Source organism: Rattus rattus, chromosome 13 (assembly GCF_011064425.1).
Source record: "Rattus rattus isolate New Zealand chromosome 13, Rrattus_CSIRO_v1, whole genome shotgun sequence".
NCBI classification, from domain to species: Eukaryota; Metazoa; Chordata; class Mammalia; order Rodentia; family Muridae; genus Rattus; species Rattus rattus.
In genome coordinates this window covers 72,584,862-72,600,839 of record NC_046166.1, presented here as the reverse complement: position 1 = coordinate 72,600,839, position 15,978 = coordinate 72,584,862, and the positions used below count along the sequence as shown (strand labels likewise).

Genomic DNA, 15,978 nt, shown 5'->3' with positions numbered 1-15,978 from the left:
TGATGGTGGTGATGGTGGTGGTGAAGATGGTGGTGATGGTGGTAGTGGTGGTGAAGATGGTGAGGGGGTGGGGGGTGGAGATGGTGGGGGGTGTGGTGGGGGATGGGGATATGGTGGTGATTGTGGTGGTGGTGGCAGTGGTGGTAGAGGGGGAGGAGATGGTGGGGGTAATGGTGGGGGGTGATGGTGGGGAATGGAGGATGGGGGGTGGGGGGGTGGTGATGATTGTGGTGGTGGGGGCAATGGCAGTGGGGTCCATCCATCGTCAGTAGCTTCCAGCAGGTAGTAACATGAACCACCATGCTAGCAGCTTATCAGCATGATCACTCATGAAGCTCAGAGTCATTAATACGACCTCTCTCTCCTTCTCCCCTACAGACTTAAGCACAGAAGCCAGCACCCAAGACAACAGGACTGCTACAAGTTCAAGGCCAACCAGAACTCTACCATGAGCTGCAGGCCAACCTAGGCTATTAAGTGTTGGGGGAAGAATGAGTGAGTGAGTTAATAACTGACCAAATAACTAAGTGTTCTTTTAAAACAGGAAAGCTCAGGCCTGCAAGGTGCTCCTGACAGGTTGGGAACTTCCCTAGCTGTGGCCCTGGATGACTCTGTGTCTCGGGCACAGCGAGAGTCAGGGTTGAATGAGGTCACTGAAGTTAGGAACTTATATGCACCAGAACTAACGAGACCCAGGGAGCACAGAGCACCCCGATGCAGTAGCCGTTGCCTTCTGCTTGCTTTGCTCGTCCTGGTTTGTAGAAGCCATCCCAGCTCTTCGCCTGGCACAGCTCCCTTCCACATGGGCAGGGAATAGCATCAGGTGCTAGGCCAAGTTCACCACACTCCACACAGGAAGTCATTCTGGGCACACCAGGCCACACAGCAAGGAAGCCCCCACAGCGTAGACAGTGAAGTGGTGCTGCACAGGACTGGCCTGCCACGGTTCGGACATGCAGGTTAGGGTCCCCTTAACCCTCAGTCCAGGGGACACTCAAGTATCCCCTATGTGACTTGACCTGTTGGTGTCTTTTGTTACTAACCCCACCAGGATACTTTTCTTTTAATGAAGGCTCTCCTTGGAGCATGAGGTAGACTTTAGAGGAGTGCTGGACATGCTCCTGGCCCAGACAACATAAGATGAAGGTCTCAGGCTGCACAAATCTGCTGTGATGTCCCATGGTGCTGACAATATGGCTGCCCCTCGTTTTCCAAGTTTCAGGAAAATGATCAAAATTCTATGCTCTGGCTTAATGTGGAGTTTGGGGAGGGGCTGAGACTTTAGAATATAGATAATGGGTAATAAGACTACACAGGGGTTGGCTCTCTTCTGAGTTCAGAGAGAAAAGAAATAAATTGTTTGCCCGTAAAGATAAGTTTTCTTATTGTCTTAAAGATCTCTGAACCAACAGTTTAAAGAGCCATTCTCTTCATTAATGGGAAGTTTGAAAAGTACCCTCTGTTCCTAAGAAGCCCTTGGAGGGTGAAGATGTTATTAACTTGAGAGTGTGTGTGGGTGTGGCGGGACCTTAAACAAAACCAGGACAGATAAATGTCAGGAAATGCCACAGTCTGGCCATGGACTATTTTTTTTTTTTGGTCTGTGGTAACAAAAATATGAACAATAGAAATGAAGAACTCAGACAAGCCAGGCTTGGTCCACGCACCCCGTAACCCTAGCACTCAGAATGGGGGGTCCAGAGTTCAAGGATACAGGAAACTGTCTCAAATAAAGGGGGGTAAGGAAGGGAGGAGGGAAGAAGGGAAGAAGGGAAGAGGGGGGAAAGGAGGAAGGGAGAAGGGAGTGGGGGAAGGAGTCTGACTTGGTTTCCCTCATTACTTGCTCTAATGGGGAAAGAACTTGCACAGGAACCAGAAGAGTCTGGTCTTGGCTCTAATACCAACCATTTGGATTCACCAAAAGTCCGTTTTTCAGTGAGTAAATAGGCAACAGTGGTCTGAGGGTCAACTCTGATCAAGGATCGGTTACTTCCTGTTGGTAGGGCCACCGCACACCAAGGCATCCTCTAATGAGGTCTCAGGACTCTTGAACCCCACACATGTCTGATGCCATCAACACTCAGTGTCCATCCTTAACTTCCCTTCCCCACCAAGCTATCAGGCAATTATCAGCACTGGTCCCGTCTCCCCTGGGATCCAGCGTGTTTTTAAACCCCACTAACCACATAAAGGGCTTCACCGAATGGTAAAAATTGAGACCCTGTCCATTAATACAGGGTAGCTTTGGCCGACCTTGGGAATTCACAGAGACCAACCTGGTGACCACGGGAAGCCACTATCTAATGGACCCTAGCCAGAACACAGAAGGATTTTAGTCTGTTTTCACTAAACATCACAGCTCCTTCACAGTACAACCACCCAATCAAAGAAACAAAGCAAGAAGCTGAGCTGCTGTATCATTTTGCTTGGGATCAAAAAAAAAAAAATCTTGATTTAAATCTAAGTGCAGAGGGAGATGGCAGAACGCATCAGAAAATGGCTGCGCAAGGAAGGGCCTCGGTGTCTGATCGGTTTTCCTCAGCTGGCCGTTTCGGTGCAGCTCAAACCGGACACACATGTTTTTAGAAGCTGAAGTGAGGCATTCTTGAAGCCAGGCTGCAATCCAATTATTCAAACCATCATCGTAATAATAACTTAGATTTACTCTTTATGCCATTTTTACTGGGGCCTATTTTATAGAGGTTTGTAAAGTCATGCTGAATTTATAGTATCATTTCCTGCTTTTATGCTCTTAATTGCTTAATACCGATATAGATTAAAATGATAAGTTCCTTGGCTCAGAACCAAGAAGTGGAGACAAATTTCATTACAGTTTGCTAATTACAAGGCAGCAACTTTCCCACGAAACAGAGTATAGGAGGTACAGTGTAAAAACACAACATTCTCCCATGTAATTTGCTATTTTAACATTAACAACAACAGCAAGAGATTAGAGGGCAGATGACCAAGTACAGCTGTGTGAGAGACGGCGAGGGAAGGGACAGAAGCTGGCACTGAGGCTTGCCAGCACAGTGCCCACTCCAAGGCTCCGAGGTCTGAAAGAAATGATGAAGCTGAGGGGACTCATAGGCCAAGCCTGCAAAGGACTCCCTGTGTCTCCCAGGTATGCAGCTGTTCACTCTGGGAATCCTGAGCTCACACACAGAATTCCAGGCCAACAGAGGCCTGTCCCTCCTCCACGGGGTCCTTAGAGATCCCGCAGCTACAGTCGGGCCTAGAGAATGGAAGAACTGGCCCACCCTGTCTTCCAATGTCTACTTTATAAATTATGTGAAGAAGAGCCTCGCTGTAATAACTTCAGGAGCAAAACGCTGGACAGAGTACAAAGTGTCCCTGTCCCTGTGCAAACAAATGCCCTTAGTCAGCCCAATTTAACCTGCACTGGGTGCTCACGTTGCTTGAAGCAATGGAAGATGTGCATAATACGGTCTGAGATACACACTGTCTAGAAGACTAGGCCCTGTCTAGGCATCAGCACTGGCTAACTCTACCTGTCTGTCTGTCTCTATCTCTATCTCTATCTCTATCTCTATATCTCCCTTTCTGCCTATATCTATCTGTCTGTCTATCTTTCTGTCTGTGTCTATCTCTATATCTATCTCTATCTCTCAAAATCTGTCTACCTGCCTGCCTGCCTGTCTGCCTGTCTGTTCATCTATCTGTCTATCTATCTGCCTATTTATCTATCTGTGTCTATCTCTATATCTCTATCCCTCAAAATCTGTCTACCTGCCTGCCTGCCTGCCTGCCTGTCTGCCTGTCTGTTTGTCCATCTATCTGTCTATCTGCCTATTTATCTATCTATCTGTCTATCTATCTACCTATCTCTGTATATTTATCTATCTGTCTGTCTGTCTATCTACCTACCTATCTCTATCTATCTTCTGTCTGTCATCTGTCTGTGTGTCTCCCCCACCCTTTCTCTATCTGGGCCATTGAGACAGTTGTGTCCTAGAGAAGGCAAGAGCACAGTCCCAGGCTGGGATAAACAAGTGAAAGATACACACAGGGCAGAGTACATGCACCCACAGAATCACTAGGGAAAGGAAGTAGTTATGCCCAGTCTCGTGTCCGTGAGCTAGAACCCACACCCTCCTCTTCAGTTCCTGGTCCTTATCTAACAGTAAAATCAAAGATCCCTCTGACAATCAGAAAAGCCATTAGAGGAAGTCAGGCTAGATTTAAATAGTTCCTTTTAATCATAGCAGCCACTTCCCGTGTCCAAGGAAAAATATTTGGAAGATAAAACATGGAGACCTAAGCAGATTGGGAAATAGAAAACAGGACAGCTCTCCTGTCAGGCATCACACGAGCCAGAGAGGAGAAAAACCCATGGGCACCAGCGTCTCAGATGTTTCACTTCAGCGCTTGCCAGAGAAATGAGGAATGGAGGTGCTCTGCTAAATTCTGCTGAATCACAGGGCTCTTTTCCCAGAACACAATCACTGGAAAAGCATTTGACCCCGAGGAAATGTCTACTTAAAAATGTCACCATCACGGCTGACCTCAAATCAGCTCAGCGTCCTGCAAGCCACCACAATCCAGCTCCTGCCGATAAAACACCAGCAGGTCGGAGTCTTTGACACTGCCGGAAGACACAACGTCAGACGCCTCTCCTGCGAGCATCGCCGCGAAGGAATGCATTAGACAGAGAGGACCACAGAGACAGCTGCATGAGCAGCTGCCCTGCGCTGTCCACCTGAGGGGACAGGTGCAGTAAGGACAGGCGTGTCCTCCTCTCCAGGTGAACTTCACATCTGAACCCAGGACTCACGTGTTGAGTGCTAGTCCCCAGGTGGTGGTGTGAAGAAGGGGAAGGGCAGACATTGGAAGGTGATGAGGTCAAGAAGGAGTCAACAGAACCTAGGGAGCTCATGGTCTCTCCCAGCCTGAGGACACCAAGGGAACACCTGTCTGTGAGGAATTGGCCAAAATCAGACAAGGAGTTCATGACGTCAGACTTCCTGCCTCCGGGAAGTCACTTAATCTGGGGTGTTTTGTTACAACAGTATCTTAACTGGACTAAGACAAAGAAAACCATCCTGATGCTGTATGTAAAATATCCAAGTCCCTGGTCCCCTTTTCTGATATGCACATCCCAGAATCAATTTGTATCTCTGCCTCACGGGTCTGGAGCTCACCCTAGATCAGGTAAGACTGAGCTGTGAGCAGACAACGTGGGGAGAGAACACTGAGAAAGGACTAGTAACTCAGAGAGGAACGTGAGAGAATTCCATAAAGAGAGGTAAAGAGATGCTCTGGGGCCCAGAAACCAAGCCTTGGCTCAACCTCACCTCAGGCCCAGCTGTTATCATCAGGCTTTGGAATCGTCAGGATGGTTGCTCCTCAATAGAGACAAGCAATTGACAACCCATGAAAAAGAAAAAATGTTACTTTAACCTCAATCAGAGGTTACAATGTTACGATTAGCTCAGCTGCAAGTCCCCTCAACTGTATTTTGCTTCCGCCCTGAGAGGCAAGATGCTCAATTAACTGCCCCTCATTGTCTCTGGGAAAAATGAGTAGCCCCTTTCTAAGGCAGGATGGGGAGGCCAGGAAGAAGGAGGCCAGGAAGGAGGCTGGGAGGAAGGAGGCTGGGAGGAGGGAGGCCGGAAGGAAGGTGCCCTTGCAGAACCAGGCTGAGGGGACACAGTCTACACTAGTCTGTTCCCAACACTGTGTGTGGTCCAGGAATGGACAGTGTGGCCCTCTCCACCAAGGACCTCTGAGCAAGGCACCAAGCCCCTGGGGCTCCAAACCCTTATCAGCGGGAGGCAGAGTGGAGAGGGAGCACACCCGAATCACCCACAGGGATGAATCACGATTGTTTATAAGATTCCTCAGGCCGGCAGGAAGGGTTCTGGAGAAAATATCTGGCATTCTGGGTAAGAACACAGTCAGGGATAAGAGTCTTTGGGGCCCTTCTTTTCCCCCATAAAAATGAGCATCTGATTAGATCAGAGTACCACAGCATGCTTTCGAACAAACTCCCATAATGAAAATGTACCCTTGTCCGTTGAGGGTAAACTTGGGGTGCCTTAAGGGAGGAAAGTTCAGAGGCCACTCAACTGCAGCCCAGCGTGCTGCTGCTCAGGGTCACCCAGTGCTCAGCGTGCGGCATCTCTGTACTGTTGCCACATTGCTGCTCCGAGGACCCACTGTGCTTATGTGGTAAGGGCTGCCTGCCTGACTAACCACTACCAAAGCCTTCCAGTGCCTTGGGAGCACAGAAACTCCACACAGGGGAGAGGGACAGAGCGCTGAAGTGCTTAGAAACCTTCTAGCTCAGGGGGTTTCCTGTGGCCATGTAACCTCTTTGTCGAACTTCCAGAGGAAACCTTCCCCAAACTAAACCTGGAGCTGGGTAATTTAGACCCTGGAATTCACAGCCACCTGAAGAGCCATGAGTCTCTCACCCAGAGCCACAGGCTGACCTCTAGATGTGAAATGCTTCAGCAGGACACTGGACAAGCCTTTGTGATCCCAGGAAGTACGTGAGAGAGTCCCAGCTAGCAGCCACTTCTGAAAGTATCCTTCCTCTATTAGCAGATGGGTCTATGAGCAGGATGAACAAGGGACCCCACTGAGGGACCAAATGCCCCAATGGTTTCATCACAGTGCCTTAGAGATCACCCCTCAAGCACCATCTTCTCTCACCAGAACCCCATGGGAAGAAACTGAATGGCTTTAACATGAAGCCAAGTGATGGTTCTCAACCTGCGGGTCATGGCCCGTTAGTCCGATGACCCTTTCACAGGGGTGGCATATCAGATATTCATAACAGTAGCATAATTGCAGCTATAAGTATCAATGTGATGATGTGGGGTTGGGGGTCACCACCACACAAGAAACTGCATTAAAGGGTCACAGTGCTAGGAAGGGCTAGGAAGGTAGAGAAGCATGGCATATTACCATTATGGAAACTGTCTAATTAGCCAGGAGGTATGCTAAACTATAGGCGGACACGGAGCTGAGCTGTACCTTTGACCTCATAATGGGTTTGCCAAATGGGAAAACTACAACAAAGAGGGGACACTTCCCCAAAGCTGTCTGGAACGCTCGTTAACTCTAATTCTCCCTTTGTTTAACTGCCTGCCCACCGTGCTCCAATCACTTCACAAGGAAGGACCCAGGGCTCTACACAAGGAAGGACCCAGGGCTCTGTTAATGTCATCTGAGGGTGTAGCCCCCCAATGCCCACCCCCCATCTTCATTATCAGCCTGACTGCTGCCTGGAAGTACATGCTGTGTACTCCTGACATCAGCGAACAGACAACTGCAGAATCCAGAGGCAAAGGTCTCACTTGTCAGGGCTTATGGTAAGTCTTTGATCTTTGATTAAAACACACGACCTCCTTTTGTCCCCTTCAAAAGCTCTTCTCCTGCCAGCCAATGTCACATTGAGTTCACTGCTACAAGAAGAAAATACTGTAATGCTGGCCATGTAGAATGAAGACAAGAACTGCCGATGCCTGCCTCACGGATGCAGTGTATGTAGTCTCATAGAAAGAAGACAAGAACTGCCGATGCCTGCCTCACCGATGCAAGTGCAGACTCAATGCCAGGCTGTCAAAGCCGCAGGATGGGACCCTACTGTGGACTGGCTGAATTCCATGGCCAATCTTCCAGGAAAATCCACTTCCAATTAAAGCTGAACGTTCCAGATCTAGGGCTATGTATCATACCCAGGGCCACAGACTTCTTAGCCAGAGCCGTGAGCCAACCCCTGGACCTGATTTCAAGGCACTAAATTCCCTACTGTTGTTTCTGAACATGGGAACCAAACCCATTTCCTATGTTCCAAGCTGTGCTAGAGGAACTACGTTCCAAACAGCTGCAAGCGGAGAGCGGTGGGGAGTTACCCCAGAGTCTAACAGCTTCGGAAGCACACAGCCAAGGGGCACGTGGAGTTAATGTTGGGATCCAGGCAGGTGAATGTGAGCTGGGGCAGAGGCAGCTCTGGGTCCCTTAAAGGGTACTGATACACCAGGGAGACATAGCAGGACACAGCGTGCAGACCGAGACACACCCACGTGGTCATGGATCCCTCTTAGTGGCTTCCCCGTGGCAGACTATGAACATGTCCCGGGATTCTGACAATTCTTATAAAAAAAAAATCCTCTTAAAAATTCTATCCAAAAAAATTTTTAAAAAAAAGACAAAAGTAGGTGACTGTGAGAATCCAAGTCGATTCTCACGACTGGGGAGCCAGGGGATGATTCATGCGCAGTGTGAGGAAATGGGAAATTGGAACATCTGGAAAAAATCTTGGCATGACAAGACACCAGATAGACATGGAAAAGGACGAGTGTGTGCTGGCCCATATCACCCACCGAACGGAAGAGAGCATCCCCAGAGCCTCCAGACAAACATGCATGGCCCAGAGAGCTGGAGCCAGACCCAACAGAGCCCTGCGTTCTCAGAAACGCAGTAACATTTCATACAGAACACCCTGTGGCCAGACCTGACTAAGGGCTGCTGGCAAGGAAAGGGGGGTGGGGTAGCCTGGGCAGAACTTGGAAGGAAATGCACTACAGGAAAAGTGGTTAGCTTCAGAACACCGCGTGTGTGGGAACGTTGGGACACCGGGTACAGGAGTCTGGTTCTCCTGGAAGTCACAGGGTGGTGATTTTGGAAATGGGCAACAAAATAAGAGGTGGGCTAGAAGTGGGTGGTTAATGCTTTTCTGGAAGGCCTCCCAAGCGTAGCTCACACTTTCTCCGGCAGAAACAACAAAGCCCGCCCCAGCTCTGCTGTGACTGACAGGCTGCCTGACATCTCTCGGTCTGAGTCCTGGGAGCTGCAGGCTGGCTGGTCACTTCCTCTCTGTCAGGACAGAGGAATATGGGTCTGCACTCTGTGAACCTGTGGTGAGTCGAGCCAGCACGCAAACGTTCCTCATATTTATCTCCACTCTGAAAAAGCACTGGCCCCGCCTCCCTGTCAGGTGTGCCCTGCGTTTAGCTTCCTGAGTGGAATTTGGGGTTGCACACTAGCTCTGGGAACGTGCTCATCTGAGCAACCAGCCTGAAAGGCTTGATGAAAGCCACTCCTCGAGAGACGGAGGATCCCACACCAGAGTCAAGAGCAGCAAACAAAAGCACCTGTCAAGTGTGAGGTGTGGGGAAGCCCTGCTGTGCCACACCCAGAGGGTTCCCTGGGGATAATTGATGGGAAAGGATTCCGAGCCACCTGCAGCAAAAAATGTGTGTGCGGTTTTCGCCTGTTTCCCAAACACGGTGCCTTCACAATCTACCCAAACCAAAGGACAGGCACCAGCATCCTGAAGGCAGCCGAGGACCGCATTTAGGGAAACTTAACAGAATACCACTCACTGTCTCTCCAGACTTTTCAGAACCCTGACAAACAGCAAGACCTGCCCCCAGGCTCAAAAATGCTAGGGGCAGCCTTAGAGACTCTTGGGGGACACACTAACCTTTGCCTAGTAAGAAAGTCTTTTACTATCTTAGGGTGAGCAGTGGCGTTTCTCTTGTGCGGTGTGATTTTTAAATCCCTCGTACGGGGAAAATGAGAAAGCGGATCTTCTTTTCAAACACCCTAGATTCTACTAACCAAAGCTCTTTGAAGTATCTTCCCAGAGAAGGTATTTTAAAAACTTACATATTCTTATGAATAACCTGCTGTTCATTCAAACCGGTTAGCCAGCTCAACATCCCAAAGAATCTTCACAAGACTGTGCTATGTGTGAAGAAAATGCATTTTCTGGGGAGAAATAGGCTACCTCGTAATGTTTAAATAATATACTTGGTGTAGCTTAATTTGTGGAAAATAAATTTACAATATTCTACTTAACTCATAACAATATCACCTTGTCCTGTCGTCCTTAAGGGTCTCAACTTAAACAATTACACAGAGACATAGAGAATGGCAAGGAGTAAAAAGAGAGTCACTAACTCATACATGAAGCAAAATATACTTTAAAAAAAAAAAAAACACCGTGCTTGTACATTTGTATTTCACAATAAAATCATGAGTATGGTGTTTTCTACTTAAAAAAAAAAAAAAAGACAATGAAATGAATGCATTTATAAATGGAAGATTACTGAATTCTCCAATAAAGCACAATCCTTGCCTCGGGAGAGAATGTCACCTCAGACCTAATGATGACTAAGAAAGCGGTCTGTGTTTGTGATGCAGAGAGGGTAAAGTCCTGCATCTTAAAAGTGATGTTATGGCCTAAGGCATCTTTAGTGATCATCACAGCATAGCCCAAAAATGACTAGAATGCAAGCCACGAAGCTCTCGGAATCAGGGAATTTCCGGTTCTGAGACAGGAGGCATGGCCCCGCAGAGATGAGGGACGGGCAGCGTAATGCAGCACTTAGATTTGAAAGGATGGAAAATTCCACCTCTCTTCTTGGGTTCGGCCATGATGAGCGCTCCCTGAAGATAGGGCTTAGCTCCTACTTAGCGCGTCTTTGACGCGGGATACAACCCTATGCTCTGAGCAACCAGAAATGGCCAAACACAAGTCAACCAATCACACTCCCACAGATAGACAGGTAAGCCCACCGAGCTCTGAAGAGCCCGCAGAATGTGTAGGGACAGCAACAGCGCCTCTTCCACATGGGGTGGAAGAAGCTAGTATCCCTGGTCTTAGACTTGGGTCCTCACTACATATTTGATAAGGCCACATTTGCTACCACAGCAAGCCAAGGAGGTACCATGCCTAGTAAGCGATGAAGACTCACTGGCTTTAACCAGAACTATGAATTTCCTCAAAGGCCACCTGGGTGCCAGCGTTCCCTATGGGAATGCTCACTGAGAGGGAGGTGTCTGCATCTCTTGGTATACCCCTAAACCGATACCCTTGATGGAAGGACAGACCTTTCCTGAGACTGACTAGATGCTAGTAATCTAGGTAGGGCTCTCACAATCTATCTCAAGGAGGAGGAACTGCAACACAGGGCCCACCAGTCCAGCTCCCTGTCACGGCGTGGTTCCCTGCGGTCTGTTTGCCTAACAGTCTGACAGCCTCATTCACTCTTTGAAAACAAGACCTGGAAGGACTGCCTACAACCGGAGGTGAACATACTGAGTTCTTGGGGATCCTCCAGACACAGTTCCAACCACTATTGGTTTAGAGGGCAGCATAGATCTTGTAGATGTTCAACAACCTGACATTACGAATGAAACCTAGCAGGGCTCCTACCAGCAGCTGCTAAGAGTGAGTGAATCCAGTTGTTCTCCATTCTCTACCCCAAGACATATTTAGCTATAGCTAGAAACATCTCTATTCATCACAGTAGGGCAGGGCACTTCACAAACTGAGTGTGTAGACACCAGGGAGGCTGCAAGACATACCCCGATGCACACAAACCTCCAGGGGGGAAAAATTATCACACGCAGTAAAGAACCCGCACTAGCTGTTTTCCTCCACGGTAAGGTAAGCCTCATGGTAACGCCTTTAAAAAAGTGTTCGTCGCCATGCGTGAGCTGGTATAGACATGGAAAACTAAGCTCCCTCCTTTTCTTTTCCACTCTGACACACTGAAGCCTAACTCTAGTGTCTGTGGGCGATAGTTGTCTGTGTGAAGATATCTGTTAACTCGAACGGGGGACCTGGGCAACTGTTAAACATCTCTGGGGGCTCAGCAGCTGGTCAAGCCACAAGCCAGTCATCTACCCAAAAAGGGGGAAAGCTCTCCTGTGAATGCTTGCCTCTGACACTACACCAAATGCTTCCCAGATTTTCAAGCTAGAGACAGAAGGATGGATTCCAGACTGGCCCTATCTCCAACCCTGTCAGACATCTGATACCACATGCATGTTCGACAGAGAGACAGCAGTGTGAGGGAGCACTCCATGTGATGACCTTATCTCTGTGGTACAGACCAAGCGTGTGGAGAGGGGTCATGAATCACAGGCAGTATAATGAGTAGCGACAGGGTAATGTGTTTCCTCCCACATCTTTGGCAAGGGTCTGGGTAACCGCTGGGTTAAAGCGTTCTATGAAGATTCGAGATACTTAGTTAATACTCTCTGTGCAGCCAGGACTGCGGGAAGGCCTTTTGCATGAATCACTAAGGCAGGAAGACTAAACTTTGCTAGTATAGTGTTTGTCAATAGGACATGGGCAGTTTCCACTGATGAAGGAACATAAATTAACATGTTTTTCCCACATATGTGTGGACACCAGAGTCTAGCCTATATCCAAATAGGTCTGGTGTAAGAACACGGGGTGGCCCTGATCCTACTTCACCAGGGAAACTGTCCTATCCTGATCCAGACCAGTTGTAGTTTACATAAATGAGGACTGCCATGGCCAGGGGTTGAGAAAGACTTCTTAAACAAGTCCTAGTCCAGCAATGCACAAATGCCAAACTTTCATGCATAAAGCAGATACCAAGGTCTGGCTTCCTTTACCATCCCAAGGGCTAGCATAAGGAATCCTTAACAAGCAAAAGCATCCAGGTCCTATCATTTAAGACAGCATTCGCAGAGATCCACTGGGAGAACACAAAGCCATTATATGCAAGGCCAAATCAGTTATCTGATTTGAGTATGACACGGTCTTCAAGGCAGTGGGGACTTCAAGGCAGAGGGGACATTAGCAATTCAGAATGATCATTGAGAGTCAAGGGTGTGTCTGTCGTATGGATTGTTTGATGATCACACTCAGCTCTATCTACAACTCAAGAGCCCAACACAGCACAAAGCCATGTGGCAATCCACCTCAGATCCTCCAGTGTCCACAGAAGGGACTGGGCACTGTAACACTGTCCCTGTTCCTGGGGGACTTTAGAAAGCATGTGTCAGAAACTGATCACAACCTCTGTCTGGCTTTGACGTTCTCTCCCACTTAGGTGGCGGTTGCTTTCTCTGAGCTATGTGTTGCCCCTGTCCTATTTCAAGAACAACAAGCCCAGATGAATTTTAAGGTGTGGACATTCTAAAATATCAGGAAAAGTAAAATGAAAAGGTCCTTGGGAAGGGAAGACTTTCCTGTGTCATCCGGGAGTCCTGACTTCACAGCTCAGACTTCCACAGTGTGGTCTGAGGGATGATGGGAAGGGAACGTTTGGGGCAGACATAATCAAGCTATATAATATACATGTGTGGAATTAAATGGTATAATCATATTTAAAAAATAAAAGGAGAGTTTCGCCCACTAAAAAGCAAGAAAAATACCTTTTCCTGGATCCACGATTCTTAAATAAGAAGGAAGAGAACTTGTTCAGACAGTTGTTTTAAATTTGAGAAACAAGTGCTCATCTTTATGAATACATCTAAAGTATGTAAAAGATGAACGCTTGTTTTAAAAATATGAATTTGAACAGAAAGCCTTCAAAGCCTAAAGGAATTTTTTTCTTGCAAAAAAGTACACTGACTTTAGTGCTCATCCATTGATTCTGAAAAGCACCACTGAGTCAAAAGATAGCATACCAGCTCACTCACTCCCCTACAGTGAACGTGAGGAGGCTCTCCAGACTTCCCCCGCTGAGTGTCACTGATTACGGTGATCCCTGGAGAACTCCTGTTACAGTGACAACGTTGCCCAGAACAGTGTTAAACACTTTGCTTCCCTAGGGCTGCTCTGGGCAAACTGTTAAAGCAGGAAGGAGGTTGACCCCCAAGCTGCTGACTGTACAGTTAGGCTCACGATCAAGGGGACAGGGCAGCACTCAGACAGGATCACGAACTGTGTGCTCTTACCTTTTGTCCCTTCACGCCGTGACAGTCACATTTTCCACAGCCAGAGCCACCACAATCACCCTGAAAGGAAGGAAGAAGAAAAAAGGTTAAACAGGAGACCATTTTCAAAGTGCTGTCAAGATTAGAATTGAGAGTCAGTGAGATGGCTCCGTGGATAAAAGCACTGGCCACCAACCCCAAGGACCCACGTGATGCAGGGAGAGACCCCACCCTGGTCAGCTGTCCTCTGACTGTCGCGTGTGCCGAGGCACAGGTACACACACACCTTCATCCATAATAAATAAATGAATGTAATGTCTAAAAAGATTTGAGTTATGACATCAGCATCTTCATCCACAGAACCAGAACTTGTAGGTGAATAATACGAGTCACACATTTCATAGAGAAATCCCTGGGACCTAGGGCACGCAGCCTTGGACTCGGTAATCCGTGTCACAAAACTGGCTGTCCTTTGTCTGTTGGAAACAGACTCACTTGGGTATTGTGTGAATGGTGCGGCAAGGCAAACAGAAGGCCCAGCTCTGACTTAAGGGTTTCACACCTAAGATCACGAGAGAACCAGGGCTCCATGAGAGGGGCTATGTTTGTGTTGCCAGAGACTTAGAGCTCTGCAAAAGACTAGAGAAAGAACCGGGGAATGTGCTGACTTTCAGATCCGCGTGTTTAAATTCAATGAAAGCTTGGATGTTCATTTAAAGAAAGCCATTACAAGCCTCATGGGTTGTCTGCTAACCGGACATCGGCAAGAGCTGGAGAGGAACTTCTTCAAATGCCCAGTGAGAACCTAGCAACAACCATCGTGTGTAAAAATCATCCCAGCCCCACAGACACAAAATGGAGAGGTTTAACATGCCATGCTAAGACAAGATTGAAATCTGGACCTAACGTAGCTTCCAGTACGTAAAGTGGCCAAGAGAGAAAACAAACACAGAAGGAGACTTGTGTGCCACACTTCCCAAAGCGCTTGGCAGAATCCAAGTTTTAAGCCGTTATAGACAGTGATGTGGTGTTAATAGGGAAGCGAGGACACAGGGCGAACCGTTTAGCAAGCTTTATTAGAGATGCTGTGTCAGCTCAGAAATAAAATTTAGGCCCATATTCTGCTTCAGGTGGTATTGGTTCCTTCAAACTAAATGTGTGCTAATAATGGTCCCTGGCTCTCCGTTCTTTCAACAGCATCCTCCAGGCTGCATCACCATGGAGACGCTCTGCCCAAAACAACCCCATCTGGAGACACTTACGTTATGTTAGAGCCCAACAAGTGCCTCCAGGACGGTGAGCTGTTCTTAATTTTATATTTTGTAGATGGGGACACTTGACAGCTATCCAAGTAAAGCCCAGTGGTCAGGTCTGCTCCTCTCTCTGACTCACAATCCAGACATTTCAGCCTGTGTTCTCATAGTGCTCCTGACATTTCAAACGTCAGGAGCCTCCCCTGTGCTCTGTCTGCTTCTGAATGTGAATTCCAGTCACCACCAGGGCCACATCTTTAGCGTGAGCTGAAGAAGAACCTTCCAGAACACACAGAGGAAAACTCAGGTGGACTTCAGCAGACTTAAGCTGACCTAACTGTCCCCACCTCTGAGTACCTGGGCCCCGAGAAATTCGGGGTGTCGTGGGATATCCCCCGTGCCTCTAACCACAACCTGATCTTGCCACAGACCTGTTTCAGGCTGTTTTATCAAAAGTACCAGGGTGGGAAAGTTCACACTAAGAAAGGAGGTTACTAATTAATCAACCAGTGGCATGCTGCCCATGGCTGAGTCTGTCCCGGCCTTGGGATCATGGACACCAGAAGGTATGCAACTGACGTTCCCTCCTCGTTGGTGTCTACCATTCCCTATAGCTACTGCTTTGGAGCAAGGGCAGTTTAGCCCACTCGTTAGCTTCTGCAGGGCCTCACCCTTTCCCCCATTGATTTCACTCAGAGAAACTAGCCTGACAAGAGACTCCAGGAGCTGCAGCGTCTGTGTGAGAAGTGGCTCCCAATCACCCACATTTAGCAGAGACTCGACAACAGTCTCAGGTTGCCAGATTTTCTATCTGAAAGCCAAGGTCAGTTTGTTTGAAATATCACACTTGAAGAGAAGCTAAAGACAGCTGAGGCTGGGATTTTCTGTCTGAAGCTCCTGCCATCTAAGAAGCTCGACTCCATTCGCCCTGAGGGAAGCCTTCTAATCAATTTCCCAGAGTTGTTCCTATGAATATCAGTGGATTCCATAAGCATGGGAGACACCCCAATCCCTGCTCTGAGCAGAGACAGTGAAAGCCAAGGCTTAC

General features: G+C 48.0%; 1 protein-coding gene across 1 annotated transcript in view; it reads right to left on the bottom strand.

Moving 5' to 3' along the window:
- Positions 1-15,978, bottom strand: part of Col4a1 (collagen type IV alpha 1 chain) — a 110,217-nt gene that overhangs the window by 54,698 nt on the left and 39,541 nt on the right. The window contains exon 2 of the mRNA XM_032918422.1: positions 13,699-13,758. Within this exon, the coding sequence (XP_032774313.1) occupies positions 13,699-13,758 (60 nt within the window). The remainder of the gene's footprint in view (positions 1-13,698; positions 13,759-15,978) is intronic.